Source organism: Hevea brasiliensis, chromosome 3, assembly GCF_030052815.1.
Source record: "Hevea brasiliensis isolate MT/VB/25A 57/8 chromosome 3, ASM3005281v1, whole genome shotgun sequence".
Classification (NCBI taxonomy): Eukaryota; Viridiplantae; Streptophyta; class Magnoliopsida; order Malpighiales; family Euphorbiaceae; genus Hevea; species Hevea brasiliensis.
Window position 1 is genome coordinate 6,774,516 of NC_079495.1, and position 18,398 is coordinate 6,792,913.

The window sequence follows — 18,398 nt, forward strand, 5'->3', positions numbered from 1 at the left end:
CGCGAAACCTTTAGGTCAAATTACAATTCGAGTCCATAAAAAAAATTCAAAATTCAAGTAATATAAAAATAACACACTTGCAATCAACCCATTAGCTACAATGCATATGTACCAATAGATGGATAAGGGTGGATATATATATATATATATATATATATATATATATATATATATATATATATATATATATATATATATATATATATAATATAGAGAGAGAGGTGGTTGTAGGGTGTTTTAAAGCAAACTTCCCATTTATTAGATAGAGAATATCATAATCTTAATTCATTGCTGAACTTATTTCAATTCCAAGATCTTGAAATTCGTAATGATCATATATATATATATATATATATATATATATATATATATATATATATATATATAATATAGAGAGAGAGGTGGTTGTAGGGTGTTTTAAAGCAAACTTCCCATTTATTAGATAGAGAATATCATAATCTTAATTCATTGCTGAACTTATTTCAATTCCAAGATCTTGAAATTCGTAATGATCATAAGTAGAAAACTCATATTCTTAAGTAATCGATAAATAATTTGTCGGACAACGCTCAACACAGTTGCCACAAAATACTGATTAATTTTCAATCAATAAAAGGTAGATTTATAAGACATACACGAACACATACTTCACAAGCAATACATTGGTGAGATGCGATGCAATGGGTCTCTCTCTGATGGTGCAATTCAATGATGTTTTACACTCGGGAGGGATTGAGTAAAAAGGAAAGTGAAGATGAATAGAGGCAGAGGACTTTTATAGGACCCAAAAACGGTGTAGTATTGGATTATAGTTCGGTTCAATTTGATTTTTTATCAAAAAAATGGAAGAACCGAATAACCGAAAAATCAAATCAATTAGGTTCGATCAATTTTTTTATTTAAATAAAAAAACCATTCAATCTTAGAATATGTATAAATTTTATTTCTTTTAAAATGAATATTTTTTAAAACTAAAAAACTAAATTCTTTCATTTCAAACATAGTAATTAAAAAATAAGTATTTATAAATTGTTACTCAACCATTCAGAGACAATTCTTTTCTCCTTAATTTTTTATTCGGATTTCTAGTCAAGAGAACATGTACTTAGCACACTTCATATGACCAGTTAAACCACACCGTGAATGAACAAAAAAATATAATAAAAAAAAATTAAAGAAAGAAAGCAGTAATGGAAGACATAGACGTTATAATCCACAACAGCATTGTTAGTTTTAGGATCAAAGGTGTGTGTTTTTGTCAGAGCATAACCACGGGCGAATCTGAAAATCTTGCTTCCACCAACGATTGGCATCTCCCTGACGCCTGAAAATATAGGATCATGACCTAAAAGACTGAGAGTGCTTCCATTATACTTGGCTTCCTAGAACACCAAGTTGAAAACCATTAGTAACCCAAACTCAGTTTGGGAGGCAAAAGCATACATCCCTTGTGCTCTTCCTACAAGCTTTGAGTTGATGTAATGCTCTACAGTCAAGGATTCATCAGCCATGCGCACCTCTCCAGAATTTGTTGATGAGTTTGTAATTCCTGGCTTCGTGATGGGGACTGCAGTAGGGTTTTTGCTTGTGATTATGTCGTGCAAGTAGAAGTGGAGGTAGGTTAGTTTCTCCTTTTTGAGGCCTAGTGCATCTGGAGATAACTTTCTTGAGAAACTTTCAAATTTTGCTGTGGAAAGAATCTAAGAGAATCAGCATTGCAGAAGTGAGAAAATGCAGGGTTTTGGCCATGGGAGAGATTTCAGAAACTCATGGGTCTAAACTAATGGCCTTGTCAACTATTTATAACCATGGTTATTCTAATAACTATTAATTATTTTATTAATAGTAAATTGTTAATGATTAGATATTAATTATAAGTGATTAATTATTTATACAGTGATTTAAATAAAAATATTTAGTAAAAATAATTGTTAAACTAGCTATTAATTTAAAAATAGTGATATCTATATTTTTTTTTTTACCATAGTCAAAATATTAAACTAGAAATATTTTCTATCCACCCCTCAATTTTCAAACATTTGTATAAACATTTATGTCATTGAATAGAGATAATGTTTTGATCTAATCAAAACATTAAACACTATCTTAAAAATTATTGTCGGGTAAGATTTAAATTAATATAATCTATAAAAAAATCATGAAAATCCTAAACGAATTGATAGAATTCTCAAACTTATTTAATATAATGATTTTATATATATAATAAATATACTTTAACTTATTAATTACGATGAATTTATATGAAACTTAACATGATTAATGATAATAATATAATTACTGTATATATAACGATTGTATTTTAAATTTTTTTTTTTACTGTTTGTTTATTAATTACAAAGTTTTCAACAATTAGTCATTTACTAAGAAATTGTTTAGCATTGCATTTTTCTCATCTATATATATATCCCAAATAATTTATATGGATCAAGTTTGGGTAGCTGGAAGCATAGCCATCGTTGCCAGCAGAAATATTCTTGATTCAACGTGATTCTTTTTATTCTTTAAATTATTAATATTATTATTACTTCCAAGAGAGATATCAATTAATATTTAACTGACAAATTGTATTAATCAATAAGTTGAAGTGGGTGTAAGTATTACGTAGATTTAATAAAAATGATATTAATTATTGATGTGGTTCAGAATGGAATAAGAAAGAACACGGAAAAAGAAGAGAGAGTCCAGGGGATGATTAAATTAAAGGGAAAATTATTATTTAGTTTTTGTATTTTAATGAAACTAATTATTTAATTTTTGAATTTTGAAAAATATACTATTTAGTTTTTATATTTTGCTTCAATTAAACTATTTAGTTCCTCCGTCAAATTTTCTGTTATTTATGTTATTCAAACTACTATTTAGTCCCTTTAGTTTAAGAAAATTAATTAATTAATCCTTATATTTTTAAAAATACTATTATTTAGTCTCTTTATTTTAGTGAAATTAATTAGTTGGTTAATGTATTTTGCAAAATATAGCATTTTGAAAATTATATTATTAGATAACAATTGAAATTTTACTATGTAGAGATTAAATCTGAATTTTTTTTTATTTTTAATTCCTTTGACATCATTTTTACATTTTCACTACTAGAAAATAATTTTCCTTTATTACTTACAAATTTAAGTAAGCTGATTAATTTTTTTTGTATAGACAATTTGTACCATTTTTATTAACAAATAAAAATAAAGAGAGAATGAGAGAAAGAAGGCTGCGAGTGTAGAGGAGGAGCAATATGGAGAGATAAAAATAATAAAAAATAAGAGAAATAAGGAAGAGAGGATTAGAATAGTTTAGGTATAAAAAATAATTATGGGATTAAATAGTTAATGGAGTCAAATTATATAGACTAACTATATTATTTTCTAAAATATAGGACTAACTAATTAGTTTCAACTAAATAGAAAGACTAAATAGCGGTTTGGCCAGAATTGACTAACGAAAAAATTGACAAAGTGACTAAACAGTTTAACAGAGGTAAAATACATGGACTAAATAATATATTTTTCAAAATACAAGAATCAAGTAGTTAGTTGCGTTAAAATATAGGGGCTAAATAATAATTTATACTAAATTAAATGTGCTTTTGGAGAAGGGTTTCGTTAGACACAGTCCAAGCTGTTTGCTGAGGGGATTTGTATATAATATTGGAGTTCGACTGGCCAAGGATGACATTTAATAGGATAGCCGTAAAAATTATTATATTTGAATTTAAATTTAAATATTATTTGTATATTTAAATTCATTTTAAATTTATTTTATATTATTTAAATTTATTTTAAATTTGATTATTATAATTTAAATAATATCTAAACCTGTTTTTATATATTTTAATTAGTAATTTATATTTTTAAAAAATTAATAATTTAATAAAATATATAAATTCTATTTGTTGAAATATAATATATAAAAATTTATATATATATATATATATATATATATATATATATATTAATTATTTATATAAATGAATTCAGGCCACATTTACTCAACACACAAAACCTGAATATGATCTAAACCTAATACAAATATTATTTTCCAAACCCAAATTCATCTTAAACCAATTATATACTACTTAAATCCGTTCAAATAAATTTTGATTAAATTGAATACCTGAAAATATCCAACTTCTTACTATCTTTATTTGTTATGAGCTGTTCTAAAGGGACTACACATTGCCTAGAGTATGGGTTTTCGTAAGATTATCCTGAAGTGTGATAATCTTAGGTCATGTTTAATATGATATAATCAAGCTTATAATGTAATCATCAATAGAAATTTTAGTCAAGTAGAATTATAAGTAAGGTTAAAAATTTTATATTTGTAGAAACTCTAACGTTTTGATTGAGAGATTTAATCTTATACATTTAGATTTGGATTAAATATATTGTTTGGATATTTTAAATGAAGATAAATTTAAATTTGATCCAAATCCCATATATTCATGATAGCTTAAAAACTAAGACTCTATTTGACTCAATTTTATAGTAAAATTCATTTCATTTACAAATGAATTTAGTATATTTTATATTAAATATCGAATTCATTTCAAATGAAATGAATTTTGTGTTTGGAATAAATAAAATAGAATAAAATAATATACAATAAGAGGATAATTTTGTTGCTTGAAATATATATGATTTTAAATTTGAAATTCATTTACAAATTCTATCAATTTTGATAGAATTTAGTTTAGTTATAACAAATTTCATAGAATTGATTATTAAGAATTCTAAATAAATTTTTATTTAAACCAAATACTAAAATTTTATATTTACAAATGGATTAAATAAAATTTTGTGAAATTCATTTATACCAAATACTATCTAAAGATTTAAAATAACTACTTGTTATTTCAAATCCATCCCATTACAATCAAATGTATCAACTTTACTTGATATCACAATTTCTAAACACTTTCATAAAAAAAAAAAAAAAAATTATTAGTCAACCAAAAAATTTTTAAATTTAGAAATATTAAATCAAACATTTGAAATTCAAATTCTAGGATCCAAACTCAACCTAAAGTTAATATAAATAATTAAAAGCAATATAATTGTAAATAATATAAAAATTTAAAGGTATTTTTATCCATTCAAAAGCTCACCCCTCATTCTTATGTACTTTTATACATATATAGAAAAATTTAATTATGCTCTTTGCAATGCTCTAGTTGAAATGCTTCAATTAAGAATGTTTTGCATACTCCATGAGACTGCCCTTTTGCTTATTTCGTTTGGTCTGGTTTTATTCAAGTTACTTAATAGCTTTTAATTTGTTTTTTAATGATTCGCTTATTGTTTGGCTGAATTGGAATTTGCATGCAGATTGTGGAAGACTATCTTTTGATTTAAATTTGGTATTTTGGTGCTTTGGTTAATAATGGAATTTTAGTTTTTTTTGAGAATTTTGATCTTCTTCTTAACCTCTGGATTTTACTATTAATCGAGTTAATGTCATTACTCAGTCTATTAATAAAGTGGATATTTCTTTAGGTCGTGCAGTCAAGCAAGAGGCTCTTGTTGGGTGGCATCATCCTCCTGTGAGGTGGGTGAAGTTAAATATTGATGGAAATTGTCTTTCACGATGGCAACTAGTCTTCTTCTGTGAGTATTTTAAGAAATTATGCAGAATAATGGTTAAGAGGGTTTGTTAGCAGCCTGAGTTCATACAATATTTTCTGGCAGAGCTTTAGGAATTAAATTATCATCCTGGTATAACTTAATAGTATGCAACTCTACCACCTCAAGAGATATTGAATTTAGCTGTAATAAATATTTGCCATTGCATAATGAGATTTTTCTACAAAGGGATTGATATGTAAAAGTTCAACATTTTTATAAGGACGTGAATGCTTATGCGAATTGCTTGGCTTCTCTTGCTCATTATTTTCTTTTGAGCTTGACACAGTTGCAGGATCTTCCAATGAAAATTTATCGTTTAATGCAACAAGATAAAGTTAGGGTGGCTTTTCCTAGATATATTCCAATGTAGTATTGTCTTGTTTTGTTTTTCCTTTTTTAAAAAAAATGAATATATTGATTATATAGGAATTTTAAATAAATATTTAATTTAAAATATAATTATTATAAATTTATTTTTATATAAGAATGAATTTAATATTAATATATTTTAAATTATATTGAATATTTATTAAAAAATTTGTATAGAATTAAATTAATTCTATATAAACTTTTTAATAAATATTTAATCTAAAAATTATAATAAACTTATAATAACGGTGGGTAATTATGTTTAGAAAAAATTATGAAAAAAAAAAATATTATGTGGTTTTAATTATTTTTACTTTCAGAATCTGTGATTCACTTTGTGATATAGTGATATCTTGAGATTTTGCATCATTGAAAAACGATAACTTTTCATCTTTTCTTTGTTGAAAAACGCTGACGTGAAACAGAAAAATATTAATGTGGAACAGAAATATGTTAACATGGAATAAAAAAAGTGAAAATTAGAAAAAAGTATAATATGATTTTACTCATTTTCACTTCAGGGTTCATGATTTATTTTGTGATAAAATGGTACCATGAGATTTTGCATCATTAGCATACCAAGTGAATTATTTAACTTTTGCGAACAATCGAAATCTGAGATCCTTTATTTGCCGAATACCATGAAAAAGTATATACATGTTTTCTTTGAAAAGTTTAATTTTCTAGTTTTAGTATTTTTATGATGACCAAACCTCCAGGACAGAAAAATTTAACATGGTGTCTAGAAGTATTAAGAAGTTCAGGAGGCAGTTTCAATTACAAGCTCCTCAAGGCAATGCTGATGAAAACTATGCTGAAAATGAAAAAATTGTATCAACCACCTCATAAAAAGAGAGGAACAGGTGGCCATCCAGCTAAGAGCACCCATTCAATTTAGCCACTCCAACGATAGAATTATTATTTCTACTCAAATTCTCAGTATTACTAATATAGTAATTTACCGGAGTTTATACTATAGCCACTCCAACGATAGAATTATCTTAAACTTTAAGATAAAAATAAATAAAATTATAAATTATTTTTTTTATAATTTTTTCTTATTATTTCACGCTAGCAAATTTCTTTTCTCCATCGGCACTACCTACTATTTTTTTAAAATTTCCATTTTGTTTATTTGTTTCGTTGAATTGGTATTTTGGTATAATGGGCTTCCTTCTCTCCCAACCTGAGGCGCAGCAACTCTCAAGAAATAAGAAGGCAGTTGCCTGTTAACTATACGGGCAGGTGGCAGTCACTCACGTTACTTGTGAATACACAGGTAGGGACTAGAATTCAGCAATTTGACTGTTAGTTAGTTTCTTCTGCTTTCCCACGATAAATAACTGCACTTTTCCTAGCTACCAAACAGGCAAGTAAAATCAATGGTTGATTCTCAAGGTATTTTCCCTCGCTTCTCACACTTCATCTCGCTTTGTCTGATTCTCGTTGATTATCAATCTTGTCTTTTACTAAATTGGAATTAAACTCTAAATTATTGTTTGTTTGGGAACAAAATTTCTTAGGTCTAAGTTTTTAATGTCGGTTAAAGTTAGGATATTTGAGGTTCAATTTATATTTTCTTAGATTTTACGATTCTGTGAAGCAAATTGTCGCCTGTAATTCAATTGGTTATGATCGTCCTGGATACTTGAGACAGTAGCTTATCGAGCATTATTGTGGATTAGGGTTTTTGCTTGTTGGCTTCGAGAAATGAAAAGTTTCCCTGAAAGAAAGAATTTTTGAAAATTTTTATTTGCAATAAGCTCAGGGAAAAAAAAGGATCGAAGGGAAGAGGAGAAAGTGTGATTTCATTTCCAATATATTTGCAGTCTGCACCACTTATTTTTTTGTGTGTGTTTGTATTATTGCGTTTGGGTTAATTTGGTATTCTTTGTCCATTATTGTCACACCACACCAAGTCATACAATTCTGTAAATGATAGGCTTTCAACTTTTTCTTGGACATTTGGCCCTTTTTGTTGTTCCTTCCTTCGGCCATGGCGACTGCATTGTCACTTACCCTGATTTGTCCCTTCATACTGTTTGCTCCACTTGCATTATCATTGCAGACTTAAGGGAATCCCATCATTTATTTTTCTAGAATTAGTTTGCTTACATTACTAGCTTAAATTAGACAACTGCTTAGAATTACATGAAACGTCTCCATTGTCTCCGAAAAGACTAGTGTTAGCAAGTAGGTAGCTTTCATGAATCCAGAGTGACTCCTTATTTGCAAACTTTCAATGAAATTCCTAGTATCTGTTGTCTGTTGTTGAAAATTGTGGCTATTGTTAGGAACAAGAAAAATGGGTTTCCATGTATCGTTGATGTTTGTGCCTATGCATTAAACCCTTGATTGCAATTCATTAAACATTATCATTTGTCTTTATGATTTGCTGGGGTGGAGGGAGGGAGGGAGGAGGGAGGGGCTAGGAGGAGCCTTGGCGACACCCCCCCTTCCCCCCCAACCCTTCTAAAATTTCTTTGTATATATTTTATATACATAAGATAAAAAATTATTTTGCTTAAAGTTGTTGGCCCCCCAAAATAATTTATATTGTTTTATCATGATTTAGATAAATTGAAATATTAGAATTATTTATTTTTATCATATGTTCAATAGATTTTTATAGCATTAGCACCCTCAAAAAAATTTCTAGCTTAACTACACTCTATTATGGCATTTTTTGAATATACAGCATTGACTCCTCAAAATACATAGACAATAAGTATAGTTAACTATACTTCGAATCAATTTTATACATAATATTGGTCCCCTCAAAAAAAAAAAAATTTTCTGGCTCCGCCCTTGAAGATTTGTGTTTCCTTGTAGGCATCTCTTTTATAGTATTGTGGAAATGAAAGAGAGGAATACTACTTCAACACTCAAGCGCATTTTAGTGAACTGTGCTGCCCAGGTTTGTTCATAAGCTTCAACTAAGTGTCTTGAAGACATGTCTTTCTCTAGTGGTAAAACTTTCAAGCTTCCTTAATGGTATCTAAGTAATTGTTCAGTTAAACATTTAGCCATTAGAAATGGCAAAGGGAAAATAACACCTGCAAGAGAAGAAGTCTAAACTATGGATGAGGTGATTTTTGGATGAAATTTTTAGCTACAAGCGTAAGATTTCGGAAATGCTTTGAAAAAGGAAAAACCAAATGCAAAAAAAAATTGAAGAAGATATGGTCTTCATTATGGTTTTATTTTCCTATTGAGAAGTTCTGTAAATGTTCTTTCAAAGATTTTTGGTAAATAACTTTGAATTATTAATAAGATTTACTTGCCTGCATATGCATGAAGAATTCCAGTTCATCCATGACAAGTTTCTTGTACCTTTTCCTTTCCCACTTGGGGAGTCTTTCTACTGCAACATAACAAGTTGGCTACAAAAAGTTCTTTGATAATTTAGATTCACAATGACCATGCAAACTTTCTTCTTTTTTCCATCAGGATTGAACTGCCTTATGGGCCTAAAAATTGCAGTATGTTTTTTATTTGCTAAATGGGTGTTTAGAAAGATATGTGATGTCTGTGAATTCTGCTCATCTCCATGATACAATTTTTTCATTAAATTTTTATACTGCAGGCAAAAGATTATGGAGGCTGTGTTGCAGCAAAGGTTCCAGAAATTGAGCGTGATATTTGCCTGAAAGAATTTCTTGCACTGAAGAATTGCATGCAGAATACGGTAGTGTGCTTTTTTAGTTGATAAGAAATAAACTGCTGCATGTGAGACCCAGAAAATAATAAAAAGAAAGAGGACAATAAAACTCTTGTCATTTGCCTTCTTTTGAATGATGTTCTAAGAACATTTTCTTTGTTTTGCTCGACAGCTTCGAGGAAAGGTTTAGGCATTTATCTTCAATAATTTAGGCATCTACAATTCGGAAGCAAGTAGTTTTAAGCACTCAGTGTGTGGTGGAAATACACTGATAACTGATAACAGTTTCATTCAAACACCAAATAATAAATGCAACATTTTCTTTCTGTAATGGTAATGCACTTTAGCTCTTGTTCTCTCTCTGCCCCCGGTTCTTTTTATTTGATTCATAGCTCAAATATTTCTTGCAATTCCATTGATTTGATCCCTTTTCACAGTGTTATTGAAACATATGAGACTGGCTTAGGATTGCCTACTTCAGTACTTGCCACATACTCTTTTATTTTATTCTCAATCTGGGAACGCAAAAAACTTAAGAATGTCTGGGAAAGCATCAAGTTCACAACATACTGTTGGTTTTAGTGGGTCTGGCGGGCTGTCACATGTTTACATTCAATATCCGCCTTTAAGATGTAGAATTCCAGGATCAAGGGGTTTATATTACGATGATGGGAGTAAGTTGCTACTTGGCCCAACATCTAATCAGGTAATATGATTTAAGAATCAATTATTAATGCATGCAACATTTAAGTGCATTTTAAAAAATTTTCAAATGTTGCTTGCTCCATAAATGTCATAATAAGTCAATCTTTTTTCAAATAAATGGTTTTTTTATTTTACTCCTTTTCCTATATCATTTTCCCCTTCAATTCAGGTGTTTTCTTGGAAGACTGTTCCTTTTGATCCTCATGTTGCGCCTACATCTGATTCAATAAGTGAAGGCCCAATCTTATCTATTAGATATTCTTTAGATGCGAAGTTCATAGCAATCCAACGTTCTAGTCAAGAGATACAGATTTGGCATAGAGAAACTGGGGAAACCTTCAGTCACAAGTGTAGGTCAGAGTCAGAGAGTATACTAGGATTCTTTTGGACTGATTGTCCACTGTGTGATTTTGTACTTGTGAAAACGAGGTATGGAGAAATTTTATGTATGCTTACATCTCTATTAAAGAATGTATTACCATTCTTTTATTGACTTCACAATGTGCTTAGAATATTAAAGAATATAGAATATTCTATATGCGTTGTATACTTATATCACTATTAAAGAATGAATGTGTTTAGTTGGCCTACAATCAGCATACTGGAGCAAAAAGTGAAAATAAAAGTTAAAAGTTTTCAACTCTTTCAGGTATAGTGGAACATAGAATGAGCATTCTCCATTCACGTAGTAGGTTAAAGAATTTTGGAGTAAGCAATATTAATATTCTTACTAGGTAGTGGGTACTCAATCAACATGAAAGGATATTGTCTGCCAACATCGTTTGGTTACCCTTGCTCAGTCAGTAGTTCTAAAATAGGTGAAGAAAAGGTCCAGGTCCCCTATAGTAATACTTTCTTCTTTTTCTTCTTTTATTATCACCTTTTATATTGGCAAAACTCTTCATTTATATGTTACTAAGATATTTCCTTATTCATTTACTAAAATTGAGTTTTAACGTCAGTGGGCTCGATTTGCTTGCCTGTGATTATGAGTCAAAATTGCTTGACTTGGTGGAGACAAGGAGATTGAATGTGAGTTGGTATGTCTATACGCATGAAAGTCGTTTGGTTCTTCTTGCTTCAGGAATGCAATGCAAGACATTCACTGGATTTCAGGTGCATCTACAATCATCATTCTCATCTTAAGTTTTATTTAGTCGATTCTAAAGTTGGATAAGTTTCTTCTGCTGTGATTAGTCTGCCAAGAAAAATATATTAGGTGTAACTCCATACCCAATACATCTAAATTTGATTTTTGTTTGTCTAACAACAAACATGCAAGTATTATATATGGATGAATTTCGATGACATAGCAACTTATTTGTTTTCTCGGAACATGTATTAGTTCAGCAGATATGGAATGTTTGATGTGGCAATCAGCCAGAACTTCTCGACATTTATGAGCAACGCCTATAACTCTCAGTTTCTTTCATTACCCTGAAATGTTTGCTATTTGTTCTATTCAGCTCTCATCTGCCGGAATTGTTCGCTTGCCAAGGTTTGAGATGGCAATGGCCAAATCTGAGGCTAACAGTAAGCCTGTCCTAGCTGCTGAAGATATCTATATTGTGACTGTGTAGGTTTCTTTGGTTTGGTTTATTGTACTAATACATACAAGTTCCCTTTTATAATAATTGTAAACCTGTCAATATTTCAGGTATGGGAGAATATATTGCATGCAAATTGACAGAGTAGCAATGCTGCTGCACTCTTATAGGTTTTATCGTGATGCTGTTGTACAACAGGTAAATCTTTGTTCTAATTTCATCTTGCACTCTTTTCTTCTCAGGCTTCTTCTAAATGTGGATAAGTTATTGATTATAGTGGTGATAAATAAAATGTAATAGAGTAGTGAGGAAATCCTCCTTGTTATTACTGATAGCTGACTTAGGACTGTCATTTTCTTTTTTACAAGGACCATCTTTTTCAGTATAGTTGACAGTGTTTTGTTGATTCTTTGATGTTTTAGTTTTCATCAAATCCCTCTACTGTAAATAATTTCCTCCATTCTGTACTTGGGTTAGGAAGATTGAGAATAAGTTGAGAGAAGGAAGATTGAGGTGGTTTGGTCATGTGAAGCGTAGACATACGAAGGCTCCAGTTAGACAAGTAGAGCACATTAGGTTAGAGGATAGAAAGAAAAGAAGGGGTAGACCTAAACTGACTTGGAGAAGAGTAGTACAACATGACCTAGAAGCATTACACATTTCCGAGGATTTAACCCAAAATCGTTTAGAATGGAGAAAGAGAATCCATGTAGCCGACCCCAAATTCTTGGGATAAAGGCTTAGTTGAGTTGAGTTGAGTTGTATTCTGTACTTGGGTTACACCCCTTGATAGTTGTTAGTTGCTGAAGGGGGAAATATTCGTTGTTCCATAATTTTGGGAAGTGAAAATGAAGTTGAGGAACATGCTTTAATTGTTTTATTACACTCTATTAAATAGGTGAGGAGTTGAAGCTTCTTAAGGCTTTGGTGTAAATTACCATTTGCATGGACGGACATACCTGCAGCTGATTCTTTGGCCGATTTCATCTGCATTGTATCTTTCATGAATTATAACATTCAAATGGAAAAAGAAAATTCAATTTAAAAGAAACTATACTTATGCAAATGAACTAAATGAAGTGTTAATCTCAAACTAGTGGTTGGATATATAGATCATTTTGTCCTTTTCACTCAGTTCTTTATGTTCTAAAAGATCTACTTGGGCTAAAATTGTTCCTCATTATTTTGTCAATATCATCCTTGGTATGCCACTCACTTTCTTATCTCGTATAACTTCAATTTGCTCAAGTTTTTGTGTTGTGGCATTTGCTGATTTATGATGTATATGTCAAGCCATCACAATATCCCTTCTCTCAATTTTTCTTCAATTGGTGCCAGTTCCACTTTCCTACAAATGCATTCTTTCCATCATTTTATTTCTGAAAATCTATCTATTCATGCTTATTTCTACCTTGTTAATTTTAGAAACTTGTACTAATGCAACTAGTGAAACAAATTAGTTACCAGAAAATGAAATGGTTCTGCTTTTTGCAGGGTTCCATGCCAGTTTATTCAAGCAAGATTGCAGTGAGTGTAGTCGATAATGTACTGCTTGTCCATCAAGTGGATGCAAAGGTTGTTATACTCTATGACATATTTGCTGATTCTCGAGCACCCATCTCTGCTCCACTTCCTCTACTGTTTAGAGGTTTCCCTAGGTCCAATACTTCTTCCTCTCGATTTAGTGGCAAAGATGGTGAAAGTGCAGAGGCCAACATAAGTGATCATGAAGCAATCATTTATGGAGATGACTGGACATTTCTAGTTCCAGACCTTATATGCGATGTTGCTAACAATTTCTTGTGGAAGATCCATCTAGACTTAGAGGTAAGTTTTATTAGTTTTCTGTTACATGCCATTTCATCTTATAAGTGTTATCTTGTAATTAGTCTTTTCTTTTCCTTGCAGGCAATTTCTGCAAGTAGCTCTGAAGTTCCTTCAGTGCTAGAGTTCCTGCAGCGACGGAAGTTGGAAGCTAATAAGGTGGAGGGTGTTTCTTACATTGTAATATTTTCTTTCATTTTTTACATGGCACACTTTGTGATAAAAATGAAATCAATTTCTCAATGAAAATAGATTCGTCATTTTGACAAAAATGGAAAATATTGAATGGCGCCATTTCGTAGAATGACTTAAAAAAATTATGAAGTGTTTATATTTAGTGTGCTTTGTTCCATTTCATGGAATGAATTAATTTTCTGTAATTTTCAAGAGCTCTATTTAGTTATGAATTCTTAATGATTAGCTTATCGTTATTGGATGCCCTGCTGTTTCAGGCTAAACAGTTGTGCCTGGCAATAACACGTACTGTCATCTTGGAAAGGAGGCCGGTGTCCATGGTTGCCAGGGTAATAGATGTACTTGTTAGTAACTATTCCTATTCAATCAAAACAGGCAGCTATCTCAAGGGAATAAAAGTGGAGAGAACTTCAATTTCCAGTGGGGCACATGTAAATAGTCCCAGGTCCAGTGCCAATATATCTGCAAGTGGAATTGATGCCCTTGGAAAATCATATGAACATGAACCTAGTGCCAGAGTTGAGAATGAATCCCTCAACAGATCTTCAAATATTTCCACTTCAGACTCTGAAGATGAGGCACACTTTGAATCTCTAAAAAACACCACAACTAGTCTTCAAAAGCTGGACAGGGAGAACATATTGGGTGCTGAAAGTGCTAGCAATGAAGCTCAGCCATCATCTTCTCAATCTCAGCATCCTGGACTGAATAACAACCCACTAAATGCCAGTGTTTCTGAGCGGCAGGAATTGCAACTTGCTTCACCAGCAATTTCACCTGATGAGATGTATAGCTTTGTGTTTGCCCCAGTCGAGGAAGAGATGGTAGGAGACCCATCTTACTTGGTTGCCATCATTGTTGAATTCCTTCGCAGGTATGCTATTGATTATAGATGATTAAAGGCTTTGAATGCTACTACTAAAATTAAAGACAGTTCATACTCTTATGTGCTATAATAATCCATTTTAACCAAGCTCTATATGAATTTGCCTCTCAACTCTCAAGCATTTGCTCATACAGAACTTCTTCATGATACAAATTAGAGGAACTTCAGCCCATCATGGTTGTGTTGATGAGGCCAACTGGCATGATGGAAAAATGACACTAGCCCCTGGTCCCACTAAAAGTATATGAAGTATTAGTAAGTTAAAACTATTAAACAAAAATTTGGTCATTGCAGGTTTGTTAGCTATTATATGAAAATAATTGACAAATAGTATTCTCCCATGGATCAGCTAGAAAGGTAATCAAACTACTGCCCCTTTTTGTTTTGATGGACCAGGAAACCTCAACAAACAATCTCCAGTCTCAGTTGTAGAATGGTCCTTGTGCCTATTGGTCACTTGGACCAGAAGAGTGATTCTTAGAAGATTACTCGTAAATTATTTGTGCATGTTGATAGAGTTTTCTTATTTCTTTTTATTATTTGAATTTGCATGTTTGTGCCAATGTTGCAGCACAAATTTGGAAAAGATCAAGGTTCATCCCAACCTCTATGTGCTGACGATACAGCTTCTAGCCCGCAATGAGCGGTATACAGAACTCACATTGTTCATCATAAACAAGGTTCCAGAATGTCTTAAAAGTGTCCTTCAAGTCATGACAACTCTATGTTGTATATTTAAGCTTCTTTTTTTCATTATTTATGAGAAATACTATTTCATTACAGGTTCTTGAGCCCTCAAAAGAAGTAGCAATGCAGCTTCTAGAGTCAGGTCGACAAAATTTCCAAATCAGGAAGTTGGGTCTGGATATGGTGAGACACCTCTCTTTACATCATGATTATGTGGTGCTACTAGTGCAAGATGGATATTATCTTGAAGCCTTGCGTTATGCAAGGAAGCACAAGGTAATTTTTTCAGTACCAGTTCCAAGAAGATAAAATTTTATATTTTAATTGATCTAAAATATCTGAGCTTTACAAAAGTTACAACTCTTGCATTTAGATCTGGCCATTTATATTTAATTTACTCTATTAGCAGCTTTTCACTGATGAATTGAATTGGTTGTTTTGAGAATTTTTCCTAGCAGAAGCTTTGAAAGAGCTAGTGTTTTGTTGAAAATAAACTTTTAGTATTTGTTGACAAGAGAAGAAAAGTCATCTTTCTCCCTAATAAATTTTCTTTTAAGCTATTTTATGCAAAGGTCTTCTGTTATTTCACTGAAGTAATAAATTGCTTTAATTTGACAGTTTGAATCCTGTGGTTCTTTTTTTGCATCAACTTTCTTCTTCATCCTACCCTTTTCCAACCCTATCTTGTTCAGAGAAGATTCTCCTGGTTTTACCAAAACATTAGATGGAGCATGATTCTACATCGTCACAGATTGTTCATAGTCTCAAGAATTCAATGACAAATAATCAGTTGTTTTTCCAGGTCACTACTGTCCGGCCTTCATTGTTTCTTGAAGCAGCTTTAGCTTCCAATGATTCACAGCTTCTTGCTGCAGTGCTAAGATTCTTTTCAGACTTTATTCCTGGATTTAGAAACACATCGGATCACCATACGTACCACCGCATTCTTAGTGAGATGAACTCAGCCATTGCTACTTGAATGTCAATGATTATGATTTTTTGAGTATGAGAACTAAGATTATCTAGTTAGAGAGAGAGAGAGAGAGGGAAGATACTTCTATATTTGATTTCCCTGGTTTACTACGGATTATGTTTCTGTTCATATTTCAAACATGGAGAGCAAAAGAATGGTTTAGTGTTAACTGTTCTTCAAAAGATGAGTGGATAGATATTTACAGACAGGAATGAGGTGTGGATAAACCTAGAATCTTAATTCATTTACTGTAGAATAATACTAAAGAAAAGGCATAAAACTTCAGTGATTGCAAACCCTCTACTGAACTTTGATTCATGGATTCTATTTCATACCGCATTGGATGACTTCCTTGGATTCTTTATTCGAGAAAAAATCTAAGAGCAATGTTTCAAAGAATTGTTAATTTATATTGGAGATTCTATACAGATCTCGGCCTCATTCTTCGTGTTTCATCAATCATTCTATCCCTGAAAATTGGTCTAACTCCTTGTGATTCTCACCTACATCAATGACAATTAGATAATCGTTTTTTTGCAACTCTTTAAATAGTTTTAGATAAGTGGTGATGATAGTAGCAATTATTCATGCACATAGCTGCTAAGCTCTTCAACCATCAATGAGTTTTGATAAATAGTCGAGCATCTGTTTCCTTAATATAATTGCTGAGGAGGTTTCTCTATTAGAAATTTCGATGTAAAAATTCACTGAGGTTGAGAATATGCAAATTGAGTGGGTAATGTAATGATGAGCGCTGGAGAAGTCCTGTGTCATTATTGTGTTCAGACTAAAGGGTGCAGATGGGTATCAATTTGCCATGATGAACAATCATCAGCTTCAGTTCGTGGCCCAGCTTGAATCTGAGCAGGATTAAAAGGGCTGATTTGATTTGTCATAATTTTAAATTTAATTTTAATTTTGATTTCAATTTAAAGTAATTTTAATTCGATTTAGTCTAAGGCTATTAAATGATTGAAATATTTTTTTTTTTTAATCGGCGAGTCAAATCAAATTAAATCATCAACCAAACCACCAATTCAAAGGTTCAAAAGAAAATTAAATTAGAACTATCCCTAATGCAATTCAAGTCCATAAGTTATTATTTGGTTTTAATCACAAATTTAATCGTACTAATTTTGATTTGATTTTGAGCTCAAGCCTGTAAAGTACCAACTACTCCTATCACTATTACTTTTGCCAACAACTACAACAGTTTGGCATTACTGATCGTCGGTCATAACTGTTGTTAATAGAAATATTTTTAAAATATATTAATTAAAAATATAAAAAATAATTAAAATTAAATTAATAAAATTTAATAATTAATATATTAAAATAATAAAATACTTTTATAAACGGTTTCTTTTATTAAAAATAGTACTTTTCGTCTAAAAAATAATTTTGATCCTCCATTTATAATAACAGTGGGTCTTTACCTCTTTGTCTTTCTAAATCTGCTCAAAAAGTATTTAATAATATTAATAATTTCTTTTTTTTTTTTGTCAGATGAACATTTTGTTGGGGGACTTGATACCTAGGGCATTGCTCAGGGTTAGCGATGTCTTGGCCACTAGACTAAGCCTAGGCCGACAATAATAATTTCTTTTCAACTTTATCTAACCCGATCCACTTATCACATTAATAAACCAAGCAAAATTTAGTAAAATACTTTTCTTATAATTCAACCAACTAAACTTAATTTTGCCAATAGAGGTCCAAGTTTATTGATTGAGTTCTAAATTAATAGAGCCTATTTAGTTTATTATATTTCAAAGAGATTGCAAGTCTAAGTTTAATTTTCTTTTCCCTTGAATAATGAGTATTGGCATGGTTGAAGTTTGATTAATGTTAATTAAGCCAATTGCTTCACAATTTTAAGTACAATCTTTGAGAAATCACATATTAA

The 18,398-nt window shown here is 30.9% G+C and overlaps 1 protein-coding gene and 1 pseudogene across 4 annotated transcripts; one reads left to right on the forward strand and one right to left on the reverse strand.

The window, feature by feature from the left end:
- Positions 1-1,127: 1,127 nt before the first annotated feature.
- LOC131178289 (dirigent protein 22-like) lies at positions 1,128-1,749 on the reverse strand (annotated as a pseudogene).
- A 5,518-nt stretch (positions 1,750-7,267) lies between these two features.
- Positions 7,268-16,788, forward strand: LOC110633689 (uncharacterized). Of its 4 annotated transcripts, none has more exons than XM_058143750.1 (15): positions 7,268-7,412; positions 8,847-8,931; positions 9,601-9,702; positions 9,848-10,008; positions 10,113-10,381; positions 10,550-10,809; positions 11,343-11,496; positions 11,847-11,956; positions 12,038-12,125; positions 13,422-13,754; positions 13,836-13,910; positions 14,204-14,820; positions 15,404-15,512; positions 15,616-15,795; positions 16,322-16,788. In XM_058143750.1, the coding sequence occupies exons 5-15, from the start codon at positions 10,214-10,216 to the stop codon at positions 16,496-16,498; spliced, it is 2,271 nt and encodes a 756-aa protein (XP_057999733.1). In that variant the 5' UTR covers positions 7,268-7,412; positions 8,847-8,931; positions 9,601-9,702; positions 9,848-10,008; positions 10,113-10,213; the 3' UTR covers positions 16,499-16,788. The 4 variants fall into 4 exon arrangements, with proteins under 4 accessions (XP_057999733.1, XP_057999735.1, XP_057999736.1 ...); XM_058143752.1 differs by lacking the exon at positions 16,322-16,788 and adding an exon at positions 16,138-16,301; XM_058143751.1 differs by lacking the exon at positions 8,847-8,931 and having other exon boundaries at positions 7,289-7,412.
- The last annotated feature ends 1,610 nt before the right edge of the window (positions 16,789-18,398 follow it).

Excerpts from the sequence above, each read along its gene's own strand:
- LOC110633689 (XM_058143750.1), top strand. The coding sequence starts at position 10,214 with ATGTCTGGGAAAGCATCAAGTTCACAACATACTGTTGGTTTTAGTGGG. Across the intron at positions 11,497-11,846 it reads AGACATTCACTGGATTTCAG|CTCTCATCTGCCGGAATTGT; the intron begins GTGCATCTACAA and ends TGTTCTATTCAG. Across the intron at positions 15,796-16,321 it reads GTTATGCAAGGAAGCACAAG|GTCACTACTGTCCGGCCTTC; the intron begins GTAATTTTTTCA and ends TTGTTTTTCCAG.